Source organism: Talpa occidentalis, unplaced genomic scaffold (assembly GCF_014898055.3).
Source record: "Talpa occidentalis isolate TD23 unplaced genomic scaffold, MPIMG_talOcc4v2.1 talOcc4.8, whole genome shotgun sequence".
Classification (NCBI taxonomy): domain Eukaryota; kingdom Metazoa; phylum Chordata; class Mammalia; order Eulipotyphla; family Talpidae; genus Talpa; species Talpa occidentalis.
The window spans coordinates 10992369-11008627 of NW_023605194.1; the positions used below are offsets into that span (position 1 = coordinate 10992369).

Here is a 16259-nt window from a genome sequence, read left to right on the forward strand (position 1 = left end):
ATATATAAACCTAAATAGGCACTCATAACCTTTAAGAAAGGCAAGTAAAACATGCTAGACTGCACTAAAACACAGACTGGTTCTCTTCTTTTTTAAATGATACTGTAAAAAAAATTTGGTATGGGAGGAAGGGGAGGAGGAAATCTGCATCCCAGGAGGATGACAGAAGAAAACATCATAATCCAGACGTTGCTGAGTATGTAATTTGGTTTGAATGATCTCGTTGCTGCTTCTAGTCTTTATTCTGCCAGAGTGTCTTACTCAGTGACTCGGTCTTCCCCAAGCCAACTCACCCTTCATTGGTTTGTACAGTGAACTTGAATCTCTTAATAATATCCAAGGCCCTTCTTTTCAATTTTTTTTTTCATTTTATGTGTTAGAAAATACATATAACATAAAATTGACCATCTTTTCTGATTTTAAGTGTATAGTTTGATAGTGTCAAGTATATTTGCATTGCTCTGTAACCAGGCCCCATTACGTTTTCATCTGGCAAATCTGAAGCTCTGCTCCCAGCCGCTGGCAACCGCTATTCTACTTTCTAAGAGTTAGGTTACTCTTGACATCACTTATAAATGAAATCAAGCAGCATTTGTCTTTTTGTGGTTGGCTGATTTCACTTAGATGTTCTAAGATGAATATTATCCTGTAGCATGTGTATCCCACAATTTATTTGTTCATCTATCGGTGGACATTTGGGTTGCTTCCACCTATTGACTATTGTGGGTAATGCTGTCATGTTGTGAATATGACAGTACCAGTATCTCCTGAGACTCTAAGGTCCTGATTTATGCCACCCCAAAACTGACATGTGCTGCTCCTACTCATATCCTTCCTAGAATACTGCTGTTAAATGAATAAACATACTTGAATGAACAACATTTCTATTCTTACTTTTTAGGGTGATTTCCTCATTTTCCATCTGTATGTATCTATCTTTTAAACCTGTCCCTTGAGATTATTTATCTTCTTTCCCCATTTTCCTTAGAATGGTGTTAATTATGTGCCTGGCACTTTACATATGTTAACACATGGAGTCCTCACAGCAACTTGATGTAGTGTGGACTGTTATTTTCCTTTTACAAACAAGATAACTGAAGCACAGAGAGGTTAGTTTAGGGTCACATACTAGTAAATGTCACATGCTAGTGAATATGAAATCTAGTTTTTAGTCCCACAATTTTTAAAATGTGGTTATTTGAAATGAACTAGTTACAAGTGTTAAATGTATCTTAAAATATTAGGAATACAGTGGAAAATGAATTCCTCTTTTTTCCTCTGCCCTGTCAGAAGTCAGTGGCAGCATGGTAGAGTTGGATGTGTGCTGGTCGGAAGCTTGGCATTGGAAGACTCCCACTGCTATTTGTAAACTATTTTGTTGGCCAAACGACCAACAAAAGATTTTTGAGTCAAAGATTTTTCATCTGTATTCAGGGAAACAAAACTGATACTATTTTGTGGAGATTAAGGCCTTATAAAATGTCAAATAGTACATTTAAAATCTATAGTCTTTTGTTATGCTTATAATGTTTTGTGACTCAGGCTAACTCTAAAACAACTAATTTTATTTTCTTCCGCCATCACTGAATTTTCTATAAAGACAAGTACCTTTCAAGTCTTTTGGCTTAAATTTTCATGAATGCATCTCTTTCCAGATGTCCTTGTTTATACTTTTTAACATCAATTTCATTGTCTAAGGTCCCAAAGAATTCTTCTTCTCGCTCTTTTTTTTTTTTAAAGTATCAGGAAGAATTCTTCCGAAGAACAGTAATGTGTATACATGATGTGCATTTGACATAATAGCAGTTTGAGAGCTTGCTGCTCTTCACTTCTTCCTCTTTAAATTGTCTTGTGTTTCAAGTAGTTTTGTGCAACAAATTGAGTGTACACCTTAATCATATAAATAATCTCAGGTCAAAAATGCTGGGCCAAAAAGGCTTGAATAAGCTTGCATTCTGTAATTTTTTCTTCCCCAAACACTGCAAGACTTGCTTCCTCAGGGCATTCCTGTGTGCCTCCAAGAGGCCTTCCCTGACTCCCATATCTAAAATCACCGCTCCTGACACTCTCTCTGTCTTCTTGCCTTCCTTTCTTTTCCTTAATAGGACATGGTCACTGCTGACATTCTATTATTTGTTTATTTTCATTTTCTCCCATGGAATGTAAGCTGCAGGAGGTCTGTGACAGTTTTCTGATGTATTCTCAATTTCTAGAACAGTATTGGTATAATAGGTACCCAGTAAGCATCTGTTGAGTGAAAGAAGTGGAAAGGTATGGGCTATGGACTAAGACTTGGTTCCAAATCTTTCTTACTAACTGTGTGACCTGGAGCAAATTCTAAGCTTCAGGTTTGTTTTGTGGTTGTTTTTACTTAGTTCAGAAGACATGAGTTCACAGGCCTCCTAATTTCATAGACTTGAATATTAAATAATGCACTTAAAACTAAGTAAAAGCTATATTAAGTAAATAGTAGTTGTGCAATCAATGTTAAGTAATAGCTGTTGTGATTAATAGTCCTAAAATATTAGCTGTAGCCTTACTAGGTATCTTTTTTTATAATTCTGAGCACTTTACAGATAATTGTAAACGTTTTATTTTTTTCTAGGGGGTCAGTGAAATTTCTGTTACACTTTTGTTATTTTATATTGACTAGTCCTGTCTACGAGTATATACTAGCTACGAGAATATTATTAAACTAGTAAAAGCTAAAGCAAAATTTCTCAACCTCAGCACTGTTGACATTTGGGGGCAGATTATTATTGTTGGTTGGGCTTTCCTTTTCTTAGTAGAATGGTCAGCAGTTTCTCTGGCCTTCATCCACAAGAAGCCAGTATTAATCCCTGCCCTTTGTGGCCCCCCAAAATGTCTCCAGATAATTGCTTGAAAAGCAAAATGGCTCCTACTTGAGAACCGCTGGTCTGTATGGGTTCAAGTGCTGAAGGAAGGAAGAGATGCCCAAGGTCATCTTCATTTGTCTGGTTATATATTACTTTGAGCCAGGAAAAGTTGATAGGCCAGAGAATGTTTTGTAAAGTATCTATAATGTGTCATTGCAACAGGATTATTTAGCAGTGTTCATTTATTAACCAAAAATATCTGCAGCCTAACCTGCAAACAGGTTATATTCCACATACTCGTTTTTAATTATGTTTTACTTATACTTCCCTTTTTATATTTAGGTTAATTAAAGAAAATAAGAAGCATCAGGAACTCATCTTAGATATTTGTTCAGAAAAAGACAATTTAAGAGAAGAACTCAAAAAAAGAACAGAAACAGAAAAGCAGCATATGAATACAATTAAACAGGTAATAAGAGAAAACAAAAATCTTTAAAAACTACTTCAGTTTATAGAATAAATGCATTTCTGAAAATTTGTGTAGAAATTGAAGTTCTTTCAGTTAAATCTAAATTTATTTTAAATGCAGGGGATTGCAGGGTATGAAAAGCATTCTCTTATGAATTGGGACTCGTAACTTGTTATTTTATATAAATTTATATTTTTTAATGATGTTTGTCACTTCTATATAGAAATAGAAATCTGAAAAAGAATTGATTTGACAATCAAACACTGTTTTTTCCAGTTAGGGAAGAAACAATATGTACCTTGAAGTTTATTTCGGGCATTAAAATATTTTTAAGTTACAGTTTAATATGGTTGCATTCTCAGAATATTTGTGAACTACACTATAAAAACTGATACTTGTTCTTCTCCTGCCCTCTCTCTCCCTCCTCTCCTTTCCTTTTCCTTTTTCCCCCTGTGCCTTCCCTTCTCTCCTCCACTTCCATTTTTTCCTGTCTTTTTTTTAAGTTAACAAATACTGAATATTTGGACTTGTAGCAAAGCAGAACTGCTCTTTTTCTGAGCTGCTTTTTCTTTGAATTGGATTAGAATCTTTCTAGCCTTAAAAAACCTTTCTTTTGGTCTCATCTTTTAGAAAGCTATATAATGAGAATAGTAAATATTTGGTAAAACTATAATTGAAATAGTAAAATAAGTTTCACTTGCTTATACTTGGTGCACCATTACTTAGTGGAAGGTAACTGTATTAGTAAATATTACGTATGTAATTTTTATGTGCTCTAGGACCATTATGTGTAAACCAAACTTAGAATTTTTTAAAGTATGATGGAGCCTTAATGATGGGCTGAATTTTGCATGCAGGTCGCTGTTGATGACCAGAAACTTTAAACTGAATAAGATGGGAGGGAACCAGAACTGTTCCTTTCTTGAGTATGTTAGTCACTGTGCCTTTTTTAAAAAGGAAATTGGATTTATATTTTATTGGCAAGTCTAGGAGGATTTTAACTTACATCCAGACCTGTACCATTCAGTATGGCAGCCACTAGCCACATACAACTACTGAGTACTTAAAAGGTGGCTATTCCAAATTAATGATACTGTAAATCTAATGTAAAAACTTCTTTAAAAAAATCCACAAACATTTAAAACTTTATAATTTTGTGGAAAGGTTTTAATTTATTCTACCTAAAGAATATAGTATGTAATGTCTTGATAATTACATAAAAATACTTTTTATTGACCAAAAAAAATCCTAAAATACATGCTTAATTTTTTTTTTATTTATTTATGATTTATTTATTTGTTTGTTTGTTTGTTTTGTTTATACATGCACTGGGTACAGTCAGAAGCGCGGGAGGGTGAGAGAATTCACCAGAGCCAGAGCGGGGAGCAGAGCAGGCAGAAGGACCAAAATACACTGCTGAGGGGAGCAGCGGGCGGCAGGAGAGGTCTGCGCGCCATGTGGGACCCTCCTCTGGTGGCCGGGGAGCAGCCGGGAATCAAACCGGCACCGCAGAGGCTGCGGGCAGCTTTGCAACCCAGCGCTCAACTGCTGCGCCACCGGGGAGGCCCTACATGCTTAATTTTGAGGAATTAATACAAAAAGTAAAACCTCATAATTTTTCATGTTGATTACATGTTGAGATGATGTTTTATATAAACATCATTATATAAACATAAACAATATTGTTGGTTTAATATTTCACCTGTTTTTTTAATATGAATCATAAATCAACCAATGAAGTAGAACATCTTTTCACATACTTGTTTGTTTTTTATTATAAGTCTTTTAACATATGTCTTTTATATATTTTAAATAGATATTTCCAGAGAAATAGCCCTTTAAGTCCTATTAATTTTTTTTTATGTTGTTGAGTTGTAATAGCTCTTTTTATATTCTAGATAATAAACCTTCATCAGATATATGACTTGCAAATATTTTCTCCTATTCTCTGGGTTCTGTTTTTACTTGCTTAGTAATAGTGTACTTTGAAACACAAAGTTTCAAATTGCCATGGTATCCAATTTATTTTTTCTTTTATTGCTGTCATACGCAACACTCAGTTGTCAAATCCGAGATAATGAAAATTTACCCCTATATTCTTCTCTAAGAGTTCTGTGATTTGACTTTCATATTTAGGCTTTGATTCATCTTGAATTAATTTGTTACATGGTATGATTTAAAGGACCAATTTCATTCTTTTGTAACTGACTATTCAGTTGTCCAAAACGAATTATTTGAAAAGTCTCTTCTTCCTCTGTTGACACATCCTGCCATCTTTATTGAAAATCAGTTCATATATGGGCTTATATTTAGACTCTCAGTCCTGTTTCATTGATCTTTGTGTCTGTTGTTAAGCCAATACCACACTGTGTGGATTACTGTTGTTCTATAGTAAGTTTTGAAATTGGGAAGTATGAGTTCTCAGACTTTGTTCTTTTCAAGGTTGTTTGACTATCTTCAAATCCTTGCATTTCCGTATAAGTTTTACTTACCAGCTTACCAGTTTATGCAATGAGACCAGCTGAGTTTCTGATAGAGATTACATTGAATCTGTAGATTCATTTGGGCAGTATTACCACTTTACAATAGTAAGTCTTCCAATGCACAGACATGGAATGTCTTTCCATTTATTTTAATTTTTAATTTTTTCAACAATGTTTTGTAGTTTTCAGAGTGTAAGTTTTGTACTTCTTTTGTTAAATTTGTTCCTAGATAATTTATTATTTTAACTGTCATTGCAGGTGGAATTGTTTACTTAATTTCACTTTCAAATTGTTGTTACAAGTTCATAGATTTTTGTTCCAGTCTGCCTCTACATTTTGATATGAGTATTTACTCTCATTTTTATGTTATTGACGGTTGGATTTATGTCTACCAATTTTTTCTATATTTCATGTCTGTCTTGTTCTCCATTCATCCTCTACTGCTTTCTTTCACATTAAGTAGATACGTAATATTTATTTTATAATGTTTTCACTGTATTTTGAGTTATTTCCTTTGTTATTGCTCTAGAGCTTACTTACACATTTCATCAGAATGCTTTAGATTTATATTAATTTAATTTTACTGAGATTTAGAAACATTGCTGGAATTACTTTTGATTTCTGGGTTGAAGTGTATTTACTACATCTTTTGTGTTTATTTCATTGTTGATATTTATCAGTGGTCTGTTTGTTGTAAATATAATAATAATATAGGAATAATTTTCTTTACAGTTAGAATCAAGAATAGACGAACTTAATAAAGAAGTTAAAGCTTCCAAAGATAAGCTAATAGCTCAAGACAATGCAGCTAAAAATGCAATTCAACAATTACACAAAGAGATGGCTCATCGGATGGAACAGGTATATTCAAGTTATTGACTTTATACTATGGTGTCTTATTTATTTAAATAAACTAACCCTATCAGATGATTTTGAACATTGGTGGTATATTAAGAATAGGTGATTTCATTTATACAAAAATTAATCTTTTTTTAAAAAATGCTATAGCCATACAAAAATATAGCCTAACTGCAAAAAACTAATAAATTAGGGGGTACATAGAATAAAAAGTGAAAGTCCCCTGTCTGTATTTCTTCCTCTTTATACCTTATTCTCTTACATCCCATTCTGTTCCTTGTTCCATAGCTAGTTATTGATATTTGGGTTTTATATCTTAATTCACATATGCATGTATAAATCATGCTTGTTTATGTGTACATATGCATAGACTTTTCCCCCATACTTGATTGAAATCTTGTGCTGCTTTTTTGGTAACTTTTTTCAGGTTTCAGAAGAGGTCATGTTAAGCATTACTTTTGTATTATAATTGTCTTAGCTTCTTGAGGATTGGACCTCAGTCATCTTCATTTCTGTATCCATGAAACCTAGCGCAATGTCTGACTTACAGTTGGTCCTCACTTCAAATTGAGTCCGAAAGGGCTAACTACTTGTTGAGTTAGTTCATTGAGATGGATCCTGTCCTTTCTACCTTGTAGCTACCTTTCCACCTTTGGTGGCTTTCTGGAAGAACTTTAGGAAATAGATGATCCTCAACCTTTATTTTTGTGATTATTTACAATATGCAGAGCCTTAGCATTTGAAATGTTAATATATTTCAAATCCATCCTTGAAAGTTTTCAGACAAAGAAATAATTGAAAGGAATTATATAAGACCTTAAGAAGTTAGTGGTTTTAGTGGACCCAAACATAGGTAATTAGAGATTCATCTAGTGAGCTTTAAAAAAAAAATACTCCTTTGATCTCACTATATTTTAAAATAAAAATAGAGTCATGAAACCTGGTAAATTTAGAACTGGAGACCCAGCATGAGGTGCATGTGTTCAAGTACACATACATACTCTCCCCAGTTAAATTTTCCAACTTGAAGTTTCCCCATGTCTCAGATTAGGTGACTAAGATTATAGATCTTGAAAATTGTCAGCCATATATTCAGGTTACTGGCTGAAATCAGTAACTGGTGATTTGAGGAGATTAATTTTTACTAAATTGTGGGCAAGGATTAAGGAACCTGAGCAAGGGGAACTGCAGAATCCTGGGCTATTGGATGATCCATTGTCATTTGGTGGACTAAAAGAATAAAGAAAGGAAGCAAGTAGTACAGCCCACAGGTTAGTTGTGTAGAGAGGTACTTTATAGAAGTACTGACCTTCAGCCAACTTGTGATGACTCTAAATCTCACTCTCTGCCTTTTGATCTTCTGCCTAGTGCCTCCACTTGACCAGCTGGAAGTACAAGGATGACACTTGTTGATAGGGTCCCTGATAGTCTTCTTTCCTGAGTACAGAGTAGGACAGGACAGAATGAGAACGTGGATTCGGAGTAGTACGCAGAAAATAGCAACTGTATCAGCCAGAGTAAAAGGAATAGGAAAAAAATGTTAAAAGCAAATACTAGTGGTACTAATTTGTTTATTGTATTGTTAAACTTTTGAATTTTTTCTTTCATTTTAAAATTTCATGACACATGTCCTTGGAATACTGTGCAAAAAACCAAAAAATACATTGGTAAAATTATAGGAAAATATTTATTTTGATTTATTCTTATTTTGATTTGAAAAAGTATTTTTTTTATTCAGCTAGATAATATTTTTTTCAAAGGCCAATAAGAAATGTGAAGAGGCACGTCAGGAAAAAGAGGCAATGGTAATGAAGTATGTAAGAGGTGAGAAGGAATCTTTAGACCTGCGAAAGGAAAAGGAGATACTTGAGAGAAAACTGAGAGATGCAAATAAGGAATCTGAGAAAAACACCAACAAAATGAAGCAGCTTTCTCAAGAAAAAGCACGCTTACACCAGCTGTACGAAACAAAGGTATAACCTGGTGATAGATCTTCATTAAAATTGTAATCTTTGCTTTTCTTTAATTACATGACAATATGATTAAACTACTCTTAATCTTAAAATATTTATTATTTTACCTAAGAACAAGAATGCTTCAGTGATTGCAGTATCTTGTTACCTGTCTGCAAAAATTTTTTTCTGGGAAAGTATTAGGCATTGACACATAAATTATTTATTAGATAACTTCTCTTTTTTAAAAAGATTTATTTTTATTTATTTATACAAGCACTGGGTACAGTCAGAAGCGTGGGGAGTGTGAGAGAATTCACCAGAGCCAGAGCAGAGAGCAGAACAGGCAGACTGTCGAAGCACACTGCTGAGGGGAGCAGCGGGCAGCAGGAGAGGTCTGTGCGTCATGTGGGACCCCCCCGCCCAGCGGCCGGGGATGGAATTGGTGCTGCAGAGGCTGTGGGCAGCTTCGCAACCCAGCACTCAACCGCTATGTCACTGGGGAGGCCCTATTAGATAACTTCTTGATAAATCTCTTTAAAAATTTAAAGTTCAAAGTTTATTTTTGAAGGAATGCATTTGTGCCTTGAAAGAAGATTTTATTTTGATAAAATATGTATACAGGTATACAGTGTGTCAAATATGAAGTTTTTGAGTCACGAGAAAAGTATAATTTGACCAGAATCCTAAAGTAAAACTTACCATAGAATGGAATTTACATTTTTCTTGTAGAAAAACATTCTTAGATGCTTTCCAAGGAGGTTTAATTACTGAGAGTTCAGAACGCTTGCTATTAACTGCCCCAATGGCATGGTCTCATTTCCAGTGGGTTATCATTTCTTGGTGATGAACGTTAGTTTTTTTTTTTTTTTTTCATTAACTCTTAGTTCAGGAATGTTGTTCTTGTTCTCAGGAATTCTGGCAGAACCAATTTAATTTGCATTTCATCTTAATGCCTGCTAGTTGAGAAGAATCATACAGGTATGCTTGTCCTCCCAGCATATCTGGTTGGTTCATATAGGAGTATCAATCATCTTCATGTCTGTTGATTGGATTTAGGATTTTGCTGTTCTCTTGTGGTTTGAACTCTAAATAAGTTTTATGGCTCGGAGTCCTTCAGCACACTGCCAGCATCTGAATTAGTGTTAACGCAGTAATCATTTTGAGGTGATGATACACAAATAATTGGTTTATTGGTTTATGACCAGTGATGTTATTATTTTAGGAAGGTGAAACTACTAGACTCGTCAGAGAAATAGACAAATTAAAGGAAGATATCAACTCTCACATCATTAAAGTAAAATGGGCACAAAACAAATTGAAAGTAGAAATGGATTCACACAAGGTGAGTATAGTAATAGTAGAAAATTATTAGAATAGCGTTAAGCACAAATGCAGTAATAGTTAATGAGGCAGTTTTCAATAGATACCACAGCCATAAATCCAAGAATTGGCTTTATCGTTGAGTGTGCAAAGAACTGTTTAACACTTTAATCTTCTTGCCTTGTTAGATGAGTAACTTCAGGTGATTTGCTGAAATCTCTATCAAATCGAGCTTTATTTAATGGCTCAGTTAACTCTACAGGCCACTTTAGCTTTTTTGTGAGAAACATAAATTGTTATTACCAGAGCAGTACCTGACCCTTCAGTGGCTGTGCTAGAACAAGAACTTTCCCTGTTCTCTGATCATTGTTCATGACATTTATCACATCATTGTGCTCAGCCTTGTTGTTTTCTTTATCTCAATACAGGAAACCAAAGATAAACTCAAAGAAACAACAACAAAGTTAACCCAAGCAAAGGAAGAAGCAGATCAGATACGAAAAAATTGTCAGGATATGATAAAAACATATCAGGTATGCTTAACTTTTCAAGTAGATTAGTAACAAATTTGCTAAATATCAGTATATTCTTGTTTCATTAAATTTTTGGATCTGCTATATTTGAAGTATGGAGTGGATTTGGTAGGACAGTTGAATAAAATTCAGATTATTTCCTTTGTTAAAGAAAAACTTGAAGTTTAAATAGAAATCTTGTAATAGTAGTAGTGTTTAGCCAAATGAAAACACTAGAAATTGTCAGAAGAATGAAGATTACAAAGAAATGTTCACTTAAAGAGTTTCATACCTTAAATCTGCTATTATTCATGCACAATTACCGTATTTGAAGGTTTTCAATGCAGACATCGCATTTAGGTGTGTAAACCGCATATTACAGTTAGTAAACTTAATTGCAAACCTTTCACTTTCCAAAGTATAACCTTTTAAAAATTGAATCATAATTTTTTCTTTGCATTTCCATTAGGAGTCAGAAGAAATTAAATCAAATGAGCTTGATGCCAAGCTTAGAGTTACAAAAGGAGAACTTGAGAAACAAATGCAAGAAAAATCTGACCAGCTGGAGGTGAGTGGTTTTGTTCTAAATATGCTCTAGACTGTGTAATAAATGTAGAAGAGAGTGAGTACTTATTGTCACCTGTTTTTGAGACCTTTGGAAGGTGCCAGGCAATACATTTTTAATCTAGTTTGGTACATAGTAATTGTGGCTTCTTTTAAACTTTTAATAAGATGCATCATGCCAAAATAAAGGAACTGGAAGATCTGAAAAGAACATTTAAGGAGGGCATGGATGAACTACGAACGCTGAGAACAAAGGTAATTGAATCTTTAGTCATGACTGTACGGTAGGGTAAATATATTGGACTAATTCTGATTTTTTAAATGTTGGGGAAAAGATATGTACATAGAAATTTTCCAAAACAAAAGAACTCTGAGGAGTAGAATGCCAGTTCTGTGCAACATAATCACCTTTGTCGAAATGAAAATGCCTTCCACTTCAGTGAGTGTTTGTCACACCTTCCCAAGGTGCCACACCTTGCCACACACGAACTTCATCGTCCATGACTTACCCTTGGTCTGCTGCCCTAAGGCAGTCTTACCAGCCAGTTAATTGGAAAGAATTGGTCTTTAGAGCTGAGTGTGAAAAAATAATAAAAAGACTTTCTTTATATTTCTCCTGGATATGTTTCACAGTCATGTATAGTTTTCATTTCTAACAATTATTAAATCCTTCCAGTTTTTTATAGTCTTTACTGTAAGAAAAGTATAGCTATTTACTATGTTATGTCCTCATGCATTTATTTTAAAAAGTCTTAAATCATCTTGAATTTGTGATCACTTAAGTAATTTTCAAAGTACTTTTCATGTACGCTTCTATTTGCTCTCTGCACTAGTCTGTCGGGTAGTAGGGAAAGATTATTCTCTCTTCTGTAAGAAAAAGATTGAGCAAAAATAAAGTGACCTGATAAAACTTCCTTGATTAAATCATAGAAAAGCTGAGACTGAAACACCAGGACTTTTAACTTCTCCTTATATTTTCTTCACATTAATATTGCTTCAGAATTCAGCTTAGATCATTAATAACCATTATCTGAAATGTTAATCAAGAACAAGAACATATTGTTTGTAGTTTAACTTGATTTGGATTATTTGATAGGTGAAATGTCTAGAAGATGAACGATTAAGAACAGAAGATGAATTATCAAAATATAAGGAAATTATTAATCGCCAAAAAGCTGAAATTCAGAACTTACTGGACAAAGTGAAAATTGCAGATCAGATACAAGAACAGCATCAAAGGTATAAAACAAGCAACATCTGTTTGTGCCAGCCAACAGACTTTAAATTTACCTCGATTCTATTTTAAAATGCAATTGTTACCTTAAGAATAATTTTACACTTTAACTAATTAAAAAAAATTTCATTCCTGTCTTCATTTGGATTTTTTTTTGGATTATCTTTGAAGTTCTCATCCTGGCTTCTAAAAACCAAAGTTTATATTCCCTAAACATTGGAAATAGCAATTTGTAAGACAGAGTGGTTTTAGTTTTTTTAATATGTTCCTTAGCTTTCAAATTCTATTACTTATGCAGACTACTTTTTCTTTTAAAAAGAGGTTATATAGCTTTGTATGTATGTAGCTTGAAATCAGGAGCTGATATTATTCTTAGCTTTGTGTGAAACCATACAGCTAAACACTACTCATGACATTATCTGAATGCAGAGCCTGCATTCAAGTCAAATCCAAATAACTTCTTTTTCTTATGTTCCTGATATCCACAACGCTCAGGAAATCCTCACCATTATCCAGCTTCTGTAAATTCATGGCCAGCAACCTCCACTGGGAATATTAGTGTACCTCTAGCCTTACCATCTGTCCGAAGAGCCTTCTCTTCCATCTTGCATATATTCCAAACCTAACTGCTTTCTTCACATTTCTGGCCTTCACTCACTATTTACTTTCCTGTTCCTTCACAGAAAAAAATAGGAGCTGTCAGCTTATAGTCTGTCAACTTCTTGCTGTCAGTCCTGTGAACTTGCCTGTATCTGCACCATTCTTCTTTCTTTTCTTTCTGTTGTTGTGGAAGAAATATTCTGATTTGAATTATTTTCTCTATGTTCTTTTGCCTTCTTAAGGTCTGACTTGATTATTCCTTCATGTCTTCACTTCCTTTAGGAATAGAGGGTGTATTTCTCTCTTCATTAAAAAATTTCTAGTAAATCCTTAAATCCAGTAGACACTTCTCAGTCTCAACGTTACTTGAATTTTAATTATTTTTAACACCATTGAACCTGTTTTTTTCCTTTTCATGCTCTGGTCTTTGGGCTTCATTTCATCATGCTCTCTGGTATTCTTCCCCACTTTCTGGCCTCTCTTTTGTCAGTCTCCTTGGCAGCCTTCTCTTTCTGTCTGAAAACTTTCATTTTATTCAATCCCTTGGTGATCCTAAGTATTTCCATTACTTTGCTGTAGGATCTTCAAATCATTATCATTAGTGCTTTTTACTGAGCTCCAGACACATAAGTATCAAAGACACCCCAAACTTTAACATGTCCAGAACAAATTAAACTATTCTACTCACAAATAGGCTTTTCCTTTGGTATTCCTGAGATGAGTAATGAATGCAGTATCCACCTGAATTTCCAGCCCAGGGACCCAGGGATCAGCTTTGACACTTACCCTTCCCCTCAAACATGTACCAATCACAAGATATTGTTGGTGCTAACTCTTTAATATCTCTCAAGTCCAATTTCTTTTTACGTCCCCACTATTGCTACCATCATCCTAGCCATCATTAGCCCTTAACAGGAAAGCTGTCACAGCTAAACTGGTTCCTCTGCTTAATTCCCTTTTAATCCATTTCCTTCAGATAGATAAAATCTTTTCCAAAAGGAAATCATTTCAGAACCTCTTAGTGATTTCCCAAGGATTGCCTAGTAGTGCAGATGCCCTAATGTGACTTGGAAGATCATTAGTGACCTCTCCCCTCATTCTCTCTCTGTGCCTTCTCCTTTTACACTCTGTGTTTTAGCCGTACTTGATTAATAAACGTTGATTGACTGACTGCTGTGTGCCAAGCTCTGGAGCTATCGTGTGGTCTTCTTCATCAGTATTGAACATCTCAGTACCAATAAAGTCATTCACTGTTCCTTTTCCAGCTTCCATATATTCTGCTTACTCCTTATCCTAGATATTTTGTTCTCTCAGTAACTCTTGCTTTTCCTTTAGGCCATGGATTAGCAGACTGTGGCCACAGCCAAATCTAGCCCATGGCCTTTTTTGTAAGAAAAACGTTTTGAACATAGCTATGCTCATTTCTTTATATGTGTGACAGCTTTCATACTACAGTGGCAGAGTCGTATGCTCCAGAAGCCTAAATTCTTCACTGTCTGGTCCTTTTACAGGCAAAATTTGCTAACCCCTACTTTAAGTATTAGTTCAGCATCACTTACACCAAGTTAGGCAACCTGCTCTGTGCTTTCATCATCAAAATGTTTTATCACATTCATATAATTTCCCTCCTTGACTGCAAGCTCTTTGAAAACAGGGGTCATGCTGGTCTTTTCGCTTATATTCCCAGCTTTTAGTTCTTATCATATATTGGGCATTCGTAAATATTTAGATAAATGAATAAATAGTATCTTTTAAAATCATTTCAGTCGATGAAGATTCCCAAACCATTAATGTCTTTTAAGAGTTTAATTTTTTTTCTTAAATATAAACTTTGTTTTTTAGAGGTAAACAAGAAATTGAAAATTTGAAGGAAGAAATGGAAAGTCTTAATTGTTTGATTAATGACCTACAAAAAGACATCGAAGGCAGTAGGAAAAGAGAATCTGAGCTACTCCTGTTTACAGAAAAGCTCACTAGTAAGAATGCACAACTTCAATCAGAATCCAATTCTTTGCAGTCACAGTTTGATAAACTTTCCTGTAGTGAAAGTCATTTACAAAGCCAATGTGAACAAATGAAACAGACAAATATTAATTTGGTAAGTATAAATGAACATTTAATTTTTAAAACACTTAGCAAGAGGCACAAATAACATTTCCCTAGTGGTAGTTGATTTAAACTCTTCTTTTTCACCAACTCTGGTATTTTATACGCTGTGAGAATGTCAGTTTTTCCCTTCAACTTATTGTAACTTACAATAAAATTCTCCCTTAAATGATTATAAAGAAGCACGTCACTTTTGAACAGAAAAACCCAGGTTATTTGTCATCCTAACTGGAATTACTACTTATTTTTTTTTTTTAATACTTTAAATATCTGTATGTTTTATAGTTTAAAAATGGTTTAATATTTTGAAGTTATGAGAGTATCAACTTAATCATGAAAATAATTTGACACTTCAGTCCAAAAATTCAGAGACTTCTATCACAAGTGATTTTGCATATATAGAACGGCAAATCCGCTAATGTAGCTCTCTGCATTACAACATGAGGAGTTTGAGGAGCTCAGTAAACAGACCTAGCAAGGAGTGATGATGATAGAAAGATCTGCTACCAAGGAACTTGTATTTTTAAAGTTTTAATTGTGAGCATTAAATTAATTAAATCTGCTATAAACATTGATGCTTTTTTATATTAATATTTAGGAAAGTAAATTGTTGAAAGAGGAAGAACTGCGAAAAGAGGAAGTCCAGACCCTGCGAGCTGAACTTACTTGTAGCCAAACAGAAGTTAAGGCTTTGACTACCCAGGTAGAAGAATTAAAAGATGAATTAGTCACTCAAAGACGTAAACATGCCTCCAGTGTCAAGGATCTTACCAAACAACTCCAGCAAGGTATGAAATCCTTCCACACTTAGGTCTTAATGATTTTGTTATTTTTAGTCATTAAGGGATTGTAGAAAAAAATGTTTTACATTGGCTTCTGCCACATTGGGTGGAACCCCATGTGCTCTTTATAAATGCATTATTCATAAGTCAAATTACTAAATTTCTCAAAGTTCTGTGAATAGCCATCTTACATGCTATAGGGCATTTATTCACAAACCATAGAATCTAAGCATAAGGGAGGTACTTTAGAGTAATAGTGCCTACACTTTTTTTGATCACATATTCCTATTAGTAACATATTTAAGCCTTTCCTCTCCAGTTTAGATGTATCTATTTGTAAATTGTAAGCATGTATTATCCTATTTTGTGTACGTTAAGAAACATAGGAAAAATAGTAATTAAAAAGATCAGGGTAAATTAAATTTATATTGAAGTTCTATGACAGCTGGTCCCAGAACTGAGGCTTGGGGTGAGTGGAGGGAAGAGAGCACAGTGGACCGTGGTGGAGGACTGCGGGTGCTTTGGTGTGGTGGGTGTGC

General features: G+C 34.3%; 1 protein-coding gene across 3 annotated transcripts in view; it reads left to right on the forward strand.

Moving 5' to 3' along the window:
• The window catches only part of CCDC186 (coiled-coil domain containing 186), a 35990-nt gene that overhangs the window by 11507 nt on the left and 8224 nt on the right, over positions 1-16259 (forward strand). For all 3 annotated transcript variants that reach the window (XM_054689976.1, XM_037495632.2, XM_054689977.1), the window contains exons 3-12: positions 3180-3306; positions 6522-6650; positions 8408-8620; positions 9825-9944; positions 10351-10455; positions 10904-11002; positions 11167-11253; positions 12095-12237; positions 14675-14930; positions 15537-15726. In XM_054689976.1, the coding sequence (XP_054545951.1) occupies positions 3180-3306; positions 6522-6650; positions 8408-8620; positions 9825-9944; positions 10351-10455; positions 10904-11002; positions 11167-11253; positions 12095-12237; positions 14675-14930; positions 15537-15726 (1469 nt within the window). The remainder of the gene's footprint in view (positions 1-3179; positions 3307-6521; positions 6651-8407; positions 8621-9824; positions 9945-10350; positions 10456-10903; positions 11003-11166; positions 11254-12094; positions 12238-14674; positions 14931-15536; positions 15727-16259) is intronic.